This window comes from Mastigoproctus giganteus, chromosome 4 (assembly GCF_048544385.1).
Source record: "Mastigoproctus giganteus isolate SK-2022 chromosome 4, ASM4854438v1, whole genome shotgun sequence".
Taxonomy (NCBI): domain Eukaryota; kingdom Metazoa; phylum Arthropoda; class Arachnida; order Uropygi; family Thelyphonidae; genus Mastigoproctus; species Mastigoproctus giganteus.
In genome coordinates, this window is record NC_143578.1 from 45611338 (window position 1) to 45625682 (window position 14345).

The 14345-nt window shown below is 35.0% G+C and overlaps 1 protein-coding gene across 2 annotated transcripts in view; it reads left to right on the top strand.

The window, feature by feature from the left end:
- The first annotated feature begins 12376 nt into the window (after positions 1-12376).
- Positions 12377-14345, top strand: part of loj (p24 family member logjam) — a 31818-nt gene continuing 29849 nt past the window's right edge. For both annotated transcript variants that reach the window (XM_090371531.1, XM_090371530.1), the window contains exon 1: positions 12377-12582. In XM_090371531.1, coding sequence (XP_090227657.1) covers positions 12385-12582 — 198 coding nt within the window. In that variant the 5' untranslated portion in view covers positions 12377-12384. The remainder of the gene's footprint in view (positions 12583-14345) is intronic.

Genomic DNA, 14345 nt, shown 5'->3' on the forward strand with positions numbered 1-14345 from the left:
CCGCTATCTGGTATTCTTTTAGAGAGCGTGTAGAGAGCTATCTGGTATGGACAGTTCTCATTCTCAACGCACAACTTACAATTTTATGGTTCTATATAGCGAAAGCAACTTACAATTTATGGTTTTATAGGCCTGGTGTTACGTTCCAGTCCTGTTTCTTCTTTCCAGAAATGAAAAAATGTACAAGTAAAAATAATTCTGAGCTGATCAACTTATTAATAACTCAGCTCAGATCTAAATTCTTCAGGTATTGATTGATTAGAAATGAACTAAAAATCAGAACCAAAAGTAAGACCAAAGGTTTTTCTCTTAAACTTGAACTTTTAAAAGTATAACTCATTATGTTAGTCTTTGTAACTCACAAAGCTGTAATGTCAACAGTGTTCGAATGGGAACTCTCCCAGCCAGGCAAATGTTTTTAAGAGCTTTCAAAAAATCCTCGCTTAAAGTAATGGAAAAACTGGTGTTACGTTCCAAGCAGAAATGCAATTTTTAAGCAACAGAGATTGGAAAATTAGCAAGTATATTCACATACATATAAAATATGTATGTGAAGGTTTAACTTAATAGGAAGATGAAGTACACGCAATGGGCGTAGAAATCGGTTTCAAAAATTGTATGATCAAAAGCAACTTATCTTTCTTTGTAATTTCTTTTCGTTTACAGAGAGAGAGAGAGAGAGAGAGAGAGAGAGAGAGAGAGAGAGAGAGAGAGAGAGAGAGAGAGAGAGAGAGAGAGAGAAAGATTTCATTAAGCCTTGTAATGCAACAATGAAGCAAATTCCAACCTCATCGAATTGCAAGAATGCCTCGGTTGCATTGGGATCCGATTAAATGAACACAAGATGGCACAAATGCTTTTCACCAACAAGATAATTAAGAACCACATATCAATACTCGTGAATGGAAGCGAGGTCAAAAAAAGTTCAGACATGTTGATCTTGGTCTGAAATGAGACGAAAACCTGAACTTCACACTACATTTCGGAAATGTAAAGAAGAAAACGTATGCAGCACTATGGACCTCCAGACAGCATCTGGTAGGCATCAGGAACCCTGACCTCATTAAGAAATGCATTTTAAGATGCTTCATACCTATTCCTCTCTACGCATCTCCGATTTGGTTCGCTTCCCCGGACACCACCATCAAAGCTTTCCTAGGTTTAGAGTACTGGGTGCTGAGATGGTTAAGCAGGATCACTACTCAGCCATTTACCATCCCAAGGACAATTTTGTACGCCAACTTGGATGTCACACCGTGGACCCACGTATAATCGTCCCAAAGAACATTCTCACGCTCACGAAACTGCTGACTACTTGACTCGCTGAAAGCTGATTTCTTGCTGACTCGGCCCCGCTCACGCAACGGTGGGCGAATAAAACGCTATCACCTCCACTCAGCAGCGCACTCACGCAGTTGTGGAGTCTTCAGCGATTTTTCCATCCAACACAATCAAGATGCACAACGATCTTCAATTAGACCCAGAAAGGCTTCGCACAAAGTAGATCTACAAGGACGGAGGTTTTCAAAATGTGTTACTCCACTTATAAATGCTGCGAGCAAGTGAAGCAAGCCCACAGAATAAAACAGATTGCAGAAAATGAATAGTGAAATGAAAAGATAAACTGAATGTGTAAGCTGAAAGATAAACAAACCAAATGTGTATCATACTGTTATATTTCTGCCCAGGTACTTCTGTTATTTTTATTTTTTGTTATGATGTCTCGCTGTAAATAGTCGTGTAGATGTGAACATAGTTAAATGCTACTTTCATTTCTTGTAAAATTTCAAATTATGCTTTAAATGTAAAAATAACTATATAATCAGACAATGATATGTATAAATTATAAGTAAAAAAATATATAAGTATAAATGTGTAAATGTAAATAAGTATTAAATGTATTATAATTTACATGTATAAATCATAATAGTATTATTATATGTACAAATCGATAATGATATGTATAACTTATGTTTATTAGTAATAAAAGGAGAGAAATTTACCTCTATGTTGTCAACAGAACGCTTTCGAGCACCACTATTCAATTTTAAAACGAATATAAAACTAGTTTAAATAAATTCTTGCACCCAAAGAAAAATTAATGATCCGATGCACCCGGAATCGAAGTAATGGTGCTCCAACCCGACCACAAACCACCAACAAATAATTATGAGCGTAAGGAGACATTTTGTCAATTTATAAAACCGAGTGAAACGTTTTCCAAAATGATATAAAAATTAAAATTTTCTAACTTTCCACAATTTAAAATTTAAAGTAAATTTCAGAAAGTAAATTTTGAAATTTAGGCAGTTAAGAAAATTTTAACTTTTTATATCATTTTCGAAATCGTTTTTCACTCGGTTTTATAAATTGACAAAATGTCTCCTTACGCTCACATTTATTTGTTGGTGGTTTGACGGTTTTGGGTCGTGTGCAACAATAGAAAATTGCACATGCAGTGCAATTTTCTATTATTCATTTTCGTGGCCAATATGGACTAGCTTATTGCACTTGTTTGAAGTATTTAGAGATGTAAGATAATGTGCATATCAGATAACAGAGAATGGAGAGAGATTACTTCATTTTCAAAGGAAAATGCAAATATGAAGTATACGTTTTCTTGTACAATGAGAATTTTCTTGTACTGAGTATGCATATGACCTAAAGCATTGAAACCGATGCTGAAAATTAATTTGTATGGAGAGGTTGAAAATATTTTTGTTTATCTTTGAACATACATTAACAACATATTAGTGTTGTTATTCAAGGAAAAACAAAAATAAAGTTTTAGTTTTGAAAATGAATAACAGCGCTTAGGGAGTGAATTCGAGAGTTGGGGATAATGGAATGGGAGGAAGGGGTCGACTATCTAGCTCAAAACCTTGCATGTAAATTTTGTCATCATTTTATTATAAATAATTTTATTAGAGATTGCAAATAATTGTTATAACTAAATCTAGTTTCCTTACTGTGTTGCCTATGTTTTGAAAATATTTATTTCGAATACTGTACTAGGAATGATCATTTTATTTTGACCTAGTAGGTAGGGCATACAATACTGGGATCCCGGTCATTTTTTTCCGGTATTGAAATACTGGTATTGATACAGAAAATACCGGTTTTTTGGTACTAATTTAAAAAAATAATAATTTTTTATAATTTAATCACATAAAGATTATAAAATCACCTTTATGTGATTATGACGTCGTTATCTCTACTAGCAAATGTTCGATAAATCATCAATAGAACACCATGCAACAGTGCAACCTGTCCACAATTCTCGGACAACTTCATGTCTGACCGTATCGTAACTCCCAAGTCCCGTTCCTCCACTTTAGTTCAACTCCACCAAGTGTATAAGTTATTTTGGGGTTGCTGTTCCCCAGGTGTAAGACTTTGCATTTTGCTGAATTAAAGCATAGCTGCCACTTTTCTGACCATCCCGGAAGTCTATCTAGGTCACTCTGAAGAAGCTCTGCTTGGCGGCGATCATTAACTACTCTACTGATCTTTACATCATCTGCAAGTTTAGACCTCACGCCCTCCATCCCTTCATAGATGCCATTTAAGATAATCAAAAACAACATTGGTCCCAATACTGATCCTTGGGGAACTCCACTTCTTACATTAACCAATCTGAGGAATAACCATTTATCACAACCCTCTGCCTCCTGCCCTCAAATCCATCTAAGCATTTTCCCTATGATTCTAGCCTGCTCCAACTTATATTTGTAAAGTAACCACTGATGTGGGACTGAGTCAAATGCTTTGCTGAAATCCAAATAAACAATGCCAAAATTGTTCCCTAAATCCAGCTCACGAGTGACCTGTCAAAATGGCTAACCAGATTTGTTAAACATGATTTTCCCTTTACAAAACCATGCTATGTATCCTACAGAATTCCATTTCCATCTAAATGATCCTGAATTCCACCCTTGATCATTGCCTCCATGATTTTCCCTACTACTGAAGTTAGACTGGCCGGTCGGTAATTTCCCGTTACACTCCTAGAACCGCCTTTATGTTCCAATTTACACCAATCCAACGGAATCTCTCCTGAGTTCAGTGATGCTCTCATAACTAGTCTTAATGGTTCAATGTACTCACTTGCCGCCTCCTTTAAGATTGTAGGGTACATGCCATCAACCACACGAGCCTTACTCTCCTGTAGACGCGAAAGTTCTCATTAATTAATCATTTGAAATTTCAACATCATTAATTACATTTTTTTCAACTTCACTTCCATAATATCTCATTGACACAAAGGGTTTTTTATGTAAATATCGATGCAAAGTAACTGTTGAGTTCATCTGCAACTTCAGCTATGCTATCTAATACTATCCCACGTCCATTACATAACGGTCCAATCTGATTTGTCTTTCAGTTCTTTTATATATTTGATTTATATATGTGAAGAATTCCTTAACTGCACTCTTTGCTCCCTTCTTTATTCCTTATCCCCATTCTTTGCTCGCTCCCAGACTCAGTTAAGATACTATAGTGAAAATTATACTTTGCTTAATAAAAACGTCTTTCTCCTTCAGAAAGTGATGAACATAATTAAACCAGGGAAGACCAACGTGGAACAGAACATCAGTGTTCCGCAAATTCTTTCCAAAATAAGAAATTGCCTGACTTCAATGAGATTTTAAAAGATGAACTTGAGTCGGAAATTAATGAAATACTTTTAACTATTTTTGCTAAAAAAGTTCAAAGCCTAGAAAATATGGACTGAGGTCGTTTACGATTATCTCAGTACAATAGTATCAGAATAGAATCCGAAAGGGCGTTTTCCGCCGCTAATCAAATACTGTATGTACCAAAATTGGATCCATTTTAAACGATCAATCTATTGATTGATTGTTTCTTAAGAGCTCATTTTATTCGAACAGTTAGTGTGGATGCTTAAACATAACTAAACTTTGCAGTAACAATATGTATTTTTTTTGTTTTTAGAATAACTGTATTGCAGTGATTTTTTCAGAATATTTATGATTGCAATAAAAGTTTAATTAAAACATGAATTCAAGTAATTACAGTACTTGTTTTTTTTCCTTACTTTATTGCACCTAATTACAATACCTGTTAAAATAAGATTTTAACAGGTATTGTAAGCCCTACTAGTAGGTATATTTGCACTCTGGAAAAGCCCCTAGAAGTGCGCTTCCCCACCTCAATTTACGTTAACTGTGTGTTCTGCATGCTCCACGGAAGCTGTCCCTTTACGCACTTCTAGGTTGTAGCTTTGTCATTTTAATCAAATAATGTGGATTTTATTTTCTGACACATATTTTCAGGTACTGATAATACGTGTCAGAAAATAAAATGCGATTTCTATAATGCATCGATCACATTTCTATAAGGCATCGATCACACAATGCAAAAGTCCATTAGCTTTTCCAGTCAATTGGAAATGTATCAGTAACTAAAGAGTTAATAGTAAGTTCTTTAAATGCAGTATAAGTTTCGTTCTTAAGACTGAACCTTGGGTTTTATCATATGGGTAGGGTGCATAAATCGTGGAAGTGCAGTACATAAAATGAAAACCGAATGAAAATATCCACATTCAGCATATTAAAAAGGATGCTGCTAATATGATCTCTCTCTTTCTAAATATCTACTTTCAAAAATAATATAACAAAATAATTAAATAAAAGTAAAACGTACAGTGTGATCTAAGTGAACTTTCAAGGAAAATAATTACTTTTGTCACCAATACATTTCTACTCATCATACTCTGTGATGATTTTTCTCACCGTATTCAGAAATACAGTATTATATCAACGATTTAAAGAAAAGTTTCAAACATTTTTTACTCTTATACAAATATCATAAAAAAATAATACAGTATCAGAAGAAAATGTCATAATTTATTTTAACCCAATGGTTCCCAAAGTTTCTTTTCAGCCGAAAAAGAAATTTTTTTTTTTTCACTCTCTGTTTAATTTTATAACAAGAAGTCATTATTGTGTGTTTACTTAATAGCTTTTAAATAACTAATATGAATGACGGCGTTGTTTAACATTACATAGCAACTTTATGTCAGCAGCAGACAGAACAAGAATTTTATCCCGGGCAGTACCGGATTAAGGTACGGGCTAGCAGGGCCCTTGCCCTAGGCTCCATAAGCAGAAGAAAAATGAGGCAAAAATATCTATATCCTTAGTAAAGGGCGCCGAAAAATCATTCTGCCTGACGCGCGGAAATACCTTGGTTCGGCAGTGATCCCGGATCTTTAACGATAATCAATTCATTAGCATTATTATTATCAGCCATATGGTGCAAAGAAGCCTGAGACTTTTGCTGCACCAGGCAAAAAAAAAAAAAATAATAAAAATAAAAAAAAATTCTGAGTTACCCTGAAAGAGAGAGTGAGAGAATAAAATCACCAAGAAAAAGAACGATGATATTCAGCTCAGGACCCTCGGTGTGCCAAGCGCATACTCACCAGATGTGAGCTCCTGGGGTTGAAGAGAAGTAGCGATGAGATCCTAGGATTTTCTGAAGGGGAGGGGAGCTAAAGCAGTGTTCCGGGAAATCATTTGAGTTTTAATTTCTCATGTAGCAGTAAAAAAATAAATAATAAAATAAAAAAAAAAATTAACGTTATTTTTAGCATGGGGACCATAGCCTCTATCCAAGACTGGACTGCCAATGGTGAAGAGCAACGTGTATTTTCTGATCTAAACTTTTCTCCAGAACTAGAGGCTAATAGCTATTTACTCTATTCCTTCTACACAGTGGCATAGCCAGGATTTTTTGTCAGCAAGTACATTCACAAAAAAAAAAAAAAAAAAAGGCTTCAATTGCATAATGCTAAAAAGCGTCATAATACCAGATTTCGGCGTCAGGGGTATAATGTACCTGCTGAACCTACCCTGGCTACGCGAATGTAACTGTAGAAGACAGTTACTTTTTGAGGAACTAAAGGATGGCTAATCGAATGATATAATAGAGAGAATCGTTTTCTACTTATTATGCGTTACTTTATTGATTAATTGTTTTCATAAAATTTTACATAACTGATGGGCAGTGGCTAGGACGTGAGACCAATATTCTATTGATTGTTGGTTCGAACCCACATTCAAGGTACTGTTTGTTTGTTATTTGGTTTTTAGGAGCATTAGCAACTAAGGCCATATTGCTTCGGGAATATGCGTTGGTCATTCCCTGACCTTTTCGCATCCTCCGTATTTGGTGGTCATGGGCTTGAACCCCGGTCTAATCAAGAAGCGTGTGCTACGCACTGCTGCTTCTGGCCACCTGACTACGGAGGCGCATCAAGTTGTTGTGACCGGTGCAGAAGATAACCAGCCTCAACTGGCCGCATCCCCCTCCACTTCCTCTTTTGTATAACGTATGGTGGTAGTCCGTATTCCCTACACAGTGACTAGGCCCGGGGCTGCTAACGGGCCTCCTTCTTCTCTTGAAGCCCCAGTAACCAGGCACAGGACACAACTGACAATAGGGGTGAAAGCAGAGTTATTTGTTCCCTCTCATCTGTCTGCGCGGTAGCACAGTGGTATCGTCACCGTCTTCCCCACACCCGGTGGAAAAGGCCTATGTTCGAATTCCGTTGATGACGCGAGGAACTTTTATGGGGTTTTTTTTTCACTCTGTGGCTGAGTCAATCGGTATCAGGCGTAGATAGCAAGGTTTTCCCCCCGGAATTTTTCGTTAAACAAAAGCAGGCAAACAGACCAGAGAAAAAACGCAATTTACAGACACAATACACATGGGTAGATGAAATAACTTTCCGGGTGACCCTAATAAATAGTTGTTTTTTTTTTTTTTTTTGTTCTCGCTCATCTGTCCCATTAAAGTAATGTGGGGGGACGAAATATTCGATCTTCGCATGAAAAATTGGCACGACCGAATTTTCATGCACTGTCCACACATTAACACAAAATTCACGTTTCGCCTTCTTGATTGTTGGATATTTCTGGCGCATCGATTTGATATATTGCATTATAGCCAAGTAGCTTATGCGCCAGGAAACCCCCATAACAACAACAACAACAACTTCATATATAGAGCACCCCATTCACATTGTATGTCAGTTCTCATGGATTATTGCGCATTTTATTTGCAAGTGTATGCGTTCACCGGCCAATTTTCATGCTGTTTATAGAGAAACCACTCTATAAACTAAGCCACCCTCCTCCTTTAATTCGATAAATGCAGCCCCGTTGAAGACAACTTTATTCCTCCAGTTTCCAACGGAATTTGAATCTGGACTTCACGAAACGTGTGACAAGTGCGAACCATTTATACGAGAGGCCAGAAAATGGTCAATCACGATGCACAGAAATAAAAATAATTACCTGGAGAATCCTTGCTTGATTTAATTTTAAATTTACTTCAAATTTTTACGTGTTTCTTTAATTATGTAAAAAGAAATTATGTGCCCAGTTATGTAAAAAATTCTCTACCAGGTACATAATGTGTCCTGCCGCTAGCATATTTGACGTGTTTTACATTTATGAATCATCGGCAGGCGTTAAAACCGTTTTAATTTTCAGATATTAATAAAATTCATGGATCATATAATATATAACATAACAATATAACAGTGTTTTTATTTTATTAATAATAATTACATATCGGTTACTGAAAGTATTAGTCTGTGATGTCTACAGTAGGATATATAATTTTTACTAATTTTTTTACATTGCAGAGATTTTAGTTCACGACTGAATACGCCACCTATAGTTGTTCCATTACGTGCAGTATTTATCGAAAGATCTGATGGCATGTCCAAGTTATTATTATTATTATTATTAGCCATATGGTGCAAGGAAGCTTGAGGCTTATGTTGCACCAGCCAAAAAAAAAATTCCCGAGTTACCCTGAGAGAGAGAGAAGTCAAAAGGAATCACCAAGAAAGAGAAGAATGATGATATCCAGCTCAGGACCCTGGGTGTGCCAAGCCCATACTCACCAGATATGAGCCCCTGGGGGTGTTGAAGAATGTTTTCATAAATGTGCAGAACTCTTTTCCAGCCTCAGAGTTTAACTGTAAAAAAAAAACAAAAAAAAAAAACAAAAAAAGCGCGGTTGAGTGGCGAAAAAAAGACAAATTGAGAAAGTTTCTTTCATGTAAGATCAACTAGAGTTTATTTTAAATCAGACGTGACGCGCAACATTTTGATGACGTCGCAAAGGAAATATGACGTCATTTAATCCTTTTCGAGATGAGCTATTTTAGAGTGATACACTACCAGACGACAGCATTCTCTCCTCCATAACCAATCACCCTTTCTTTTAATGGCACGTTCCTAGCATCCCCTTTCGTGATGGAACAGCTGCGTCAAGCAGGGGCCGTTTCCATGGTTTCCCAAACAGTGACAGAAGAATGCGAGAAAATCAGAAAACTTCTGCAATTTTCAGAGGTTTAAAAGTTTTCCTCTAGTATAGAGCTAAGATGAAGCTCCATGCAAAATTTCATTAAATTTGGTCCAGTAGAAGATAAATTAAACTGGAATAAATTTTCGTAACGCTTTTCGCATGACGATTTTTCGTTACAAAATTTTTGGAATAAAGCCAGTAAAAACGTTTTTAACGTCAAAAAAAAAAAAAAAAAAAGACGCACATGGGTAGTTACATAAAATTTATAATAGTTATCCTATGCAAATAATATAATACCATAATGTAATATGGTTATGCAAGTAATAAAAATTATAATAGTCATACAACCAGCGTATTTTATATAAAATTGAAATACGTTTGTAAAAAATTACAATAGGCCAATCTTGAGATCTTGTTTATTTTTAAAGTAGCTGATATGTAGGAGAGTTATCAGCCTCTGATGACTGTTGTCACAGTGGACTCCTCTCGCTTTGAGCTACTAGTTGCATTATAAGAATGAACAGTACCGAAAAAAAATAGTCGTTAGCACCTCAGTTCTGAATTAAGGATGGCAAACTGATACATCGGAATTTAGAACTAAGTCACTCTTTAATAAAATCATGCTAGTAGTAAAGATATTCATTCTCTTCCGACGGTGTCCTGAATGGGGGAAAAAAAATTAAGGATCCAGGATGTAGATATTAAAGGGATTTTCCTTTACTCTCTGAGTAAATGTTATTGTTAGGTAGTGATACATATTGGTGGAGCTGCGTCAAGACGTCTAAACGCCTGATTGGAAACAAGAAAATGTTGCCCCCTCTACTCAAACATGAAAAGGTCTGTGTTAATTTTTTCGCTTTGTTCATTAAACATTGAAGAACGAAGAATCTACGTTCATTTTGTCGCTCTGGAGAGCAGGCGCCTGTGTGCGACTGCTTTTGGACTTTTATATTCTTTTTAGTCCAGCTATTAGTCTCAAACACGAGGGCAATGCTAAAAATTACATAATCGGATCCACCTTCGGCCGATGACAGAATTTCAAAAGAGGAATCTAAAGCACCACAAGAGAAATTTGGTATTGGAACTATTTAGGGCAAGAATTATAAAAAAAAAAAAAAAAATTTTTTTTCTTTGATTGACCGACCAATAAACTAATTTAACTTGTGTTACGCGGAAAAGTGTTTTCTTCAATTTAATAAAATTGTACTGTATTGCGTACCATGTAATGTTCTTCTTAGGTTACATTCGAATATGGAAATCGTATGTTTGATAGTAGGATTTTATGATTGAATAATATAATATTAATATTTTTCTGCAGTGAAATCAAAGAAATAATACAAAATACCAAGGCTAGGAACTGACCGCAGAACCATCAGGTTCGTCTCACACATCGTCATGTACAGTAGATACTTGATTTGATTATAAAAAATAAGATATATTATTAACAATCATTCCGTTTTGTAAAATTTTCCATTACGACCACTGCAGTATATATAATAAATATTTTTGAGTCAGTTATGAACAACTTATTAAGTTCATCAATATTTATTATTATAGTTAATAATATTAACAATGTAATATTACTATATATTACCAGCATCATACAATATATAATTTATTACATGTACATTATGCTATTAATTAATTTTGGAGTGTATTTTGGAATGTATGGCACTCAGTTAAAAAAAAAAAAAAAAGACATAACGGAGAGAATAATGTAAAATATTGTAATGTAAGATAGAATAATGTAAAATAAAAAAAAAATAAAAATCATAAAATTTAATAAAGATGCTGTTAATAGAGATAACGTTTCATGTGTTCCGAAACGAAACTACACACTAAACCATTTGTAGGGATCCCTGACTCTCTTTACTTCCCCTTTCTATACCCGAGTGAAACAACCAGACCTAGCAGTATGGTTGTTTCGCCACTGTTCCGGCTAGGAACAGTCTTAATTCCAGACTAGTTTATATCTACTACAGGAGTCTGTAATTTATATGTATGCCATCCATTTTTCTTCTCTGCCTCTAGTCTCATCTGACATACAGTGAAGTCTAAGCCATAAACGGTATTTCTCAGCTGGTATAAAAGGCGTAGGTAGCTTCTAAGTTTACTTCTAAATTAATTAATGATAATTAATTTTGGAATGTACTCAGTTAAAAAAAAAAAAAACATAACGGAGAGAATAATATTTTAAAAAACATAAAACTCAATAAAGATGCTGTTAATAGAGATAAAGTACCATGCGTTCCGAAACGAAACCACATACTAAACCAGAGGTTCCCAAACTTTCTTGGTTCACGGCGCCCTTAGTGTCCCAGTAATTGTTTCACGGCACCCCTAAGCCAAAACAAATAACAAAAACACAGTGATTTTTCAACTTTTTAATATATATCTATATAATAATTTTGTTCTTCATATAGAGGTACTAAATAAAGATAAATTATAGATCACCACAAAATTAAAAAGATGCAGTACAATAGATACCGTACACCTTTTTATAATGAAATAAATGTATAAATTAAAAATATAAATAAAATAAATACCGGTAATAGTAATAACTTTAAGTAACTTAAACCCAAATTACACGGCACCCCAAGAATGTTGTTGCGGCAGCCTAGTGTGCCGCAGCATCCCGGTTGAAAACCACTGTACTAAACTATTTGTCGGGATCCCTTTCTATCCCCGAGGTGGAAGACCTAGCAGTATGGTTGTTTCGCCACTGTTCCGGCTAGGAATAGGAGGGCTACTCCTGTATTTTCAGAACATGTTTTTGTAGAGGGAAAAAAAAAAAAAAAAAAACAGCAGTTTTATTCCAGTATGAATAAAAAAACTACATGTTAAATAAGTATCCTTAATTAAAATGGAGGATTTTTATTTGTGCAGACTTCCCGTAAGGCATTTCGGCTGGGATAATTAAAAAAAAAAAAAAAAAAAAAAATATATTACCAGTTTGGGTTTCTTTGATTATCCTATCGGAATAAGAGGAAATGATGACGTTTTGCTAGGTCTCGTGTGATCCTGTGAGGTGTAACAATGGCGGTGTCCACGTTGCTATTAGGAGCAACCGTATTATTAATTTTAAGGTACTGTTTACACTGTGCAGCGGAAACGTATACTTTTGACAAAGATCTCGGTGTTGCCTTTGAATTTAAAGTGCATGTTGACGCAGGCAGAGAGGAGTGCTTTTACCAGTTTATTCAACCCGGTTCCACACTATATGTCGCTTTCCAGGTAAGTGACGTAAAGCGAACAGGTTGAATAACAGGTGTTTTGTTTGCAGACAGTAAGTCATCCCACAGTAAAAACATTAATGTCAGTGTACGTAATAGAAGGAATACTTGATAACGAGAGCAGTTTTTTCAGAACTGTAAAATATATTTATGAGTTTATTTTTCATGCAGGTTACGTAATATAAGTGAATATCGTAACCGGATTACTTTATTCAGCCCTTTATCGGTTTATACACACACACACACACATATATATATATTTTAATTATGGAAACTAATTATTTTGCATTTATTTACAGCATTTCAAACGAAAATTCTGTGTTTGTAAAGTAATTTCTCTATACCTGTATTATTATAATTTCATTGACCGGCGGAAAATTTGAGTTAACGTATGGTTTATCCAAAAGAAGCATTTGTAATATATATTATCTTATGATTTAATCGGCGAATCGTCACGACATTGGGTTCGAAAGTAAGGTTTTTTTTTTGGAAGTATTGTGTAATAAAGTGAAGCTGCCGATTTACAGCGTAATTTATGCTATTTAATATAAATTAAAAACTGCAATCCTCCTCGAAACAAGACCTTTGCCCACCACACCTTTTAATTCGCACGCCAGCGGCCTTTGCTTGTAAACGTAACGTAATCAAACATGAGTGCGTACAAATACTTGAGTTGAACCATTTTTTTTTTTTTTTAATACAGAGATTTGATTATGAATTTGATTGTAGGCAGATATACACTAACATTTCTCCTGAGCTAGTATAAAAGAAATAATACCTTATGAACTTAATTTAAAAATTAAGGGCACATGCAGCTGACAAACTGAACCATATGGAAAAGCACTATTATTAATTTAGTACTAATATTTTCAAAGTTTTGAAGTCAGATTCCTTAGATTGCAGGGCTTTTTCGGCAAATTTTTAGCATGGAAATGTAAAAGAGATGTAAATATGATATGAAACTATGTTCAACACATTTCTATCATAGTTTCCTTCTTTTGTATGGTTTTAATGAATTATGTTTATTATACAAAGTGTGACTCCATTTCAGAGGCTTTTTGATATACTTCAATTGATATTATGATAGCATTGGTATTTAATGCTCTGAATGGATTGAGTAAGCTAAACACTGATGGCAACCTTCCTCTTGCTCAGACAACACACACATGAGGGGGGGTGCATAAATCCAAATTGAAATGTTTGCAGGACAAATGTGCAGAAATTTGCCTTCAGCCAGTGGATAATTGTCAGAACAAACTTCCATCTGGCATTGTGAAAGTGGATAGTTTAGATAATTTTAAGGAAGTGCTAGACAAATTATTCTAGAAGACTGACATGTGATGTGTGAATTTTTTTTTTTTTTGTCCATGCTGTTTAAGCTTCCTTTCTTGCATGAAGCTGACAGTTTAATACGGACTGCAATTCAGATATGTGGGTATTCATTGTTATTATTCATGATTTAATTTACCTTTTAGTTGCTTATTAGCATTTTATTTACAGAATCTTGACCAATTAACTATTAATTCCTCTTCATGGACTACCACCTTATTGTGGTCAGGAGGTTTGAGTACTCAATGACCCAGACTGCTGGTGGGGCTGCACTAGCCAGACAGGTTGAAGGATAGGGGCAAGACAAAGTGTAGTCCACCATCAAAGAGAAGTGCTAACAATCCACCCTTTAGATGTAAAATTAAAATGCTCCAAGAAAATTAAAGGATAGAAACTATTGAAATTAAAATTTTCTCTTAATTAACAATGGATCTG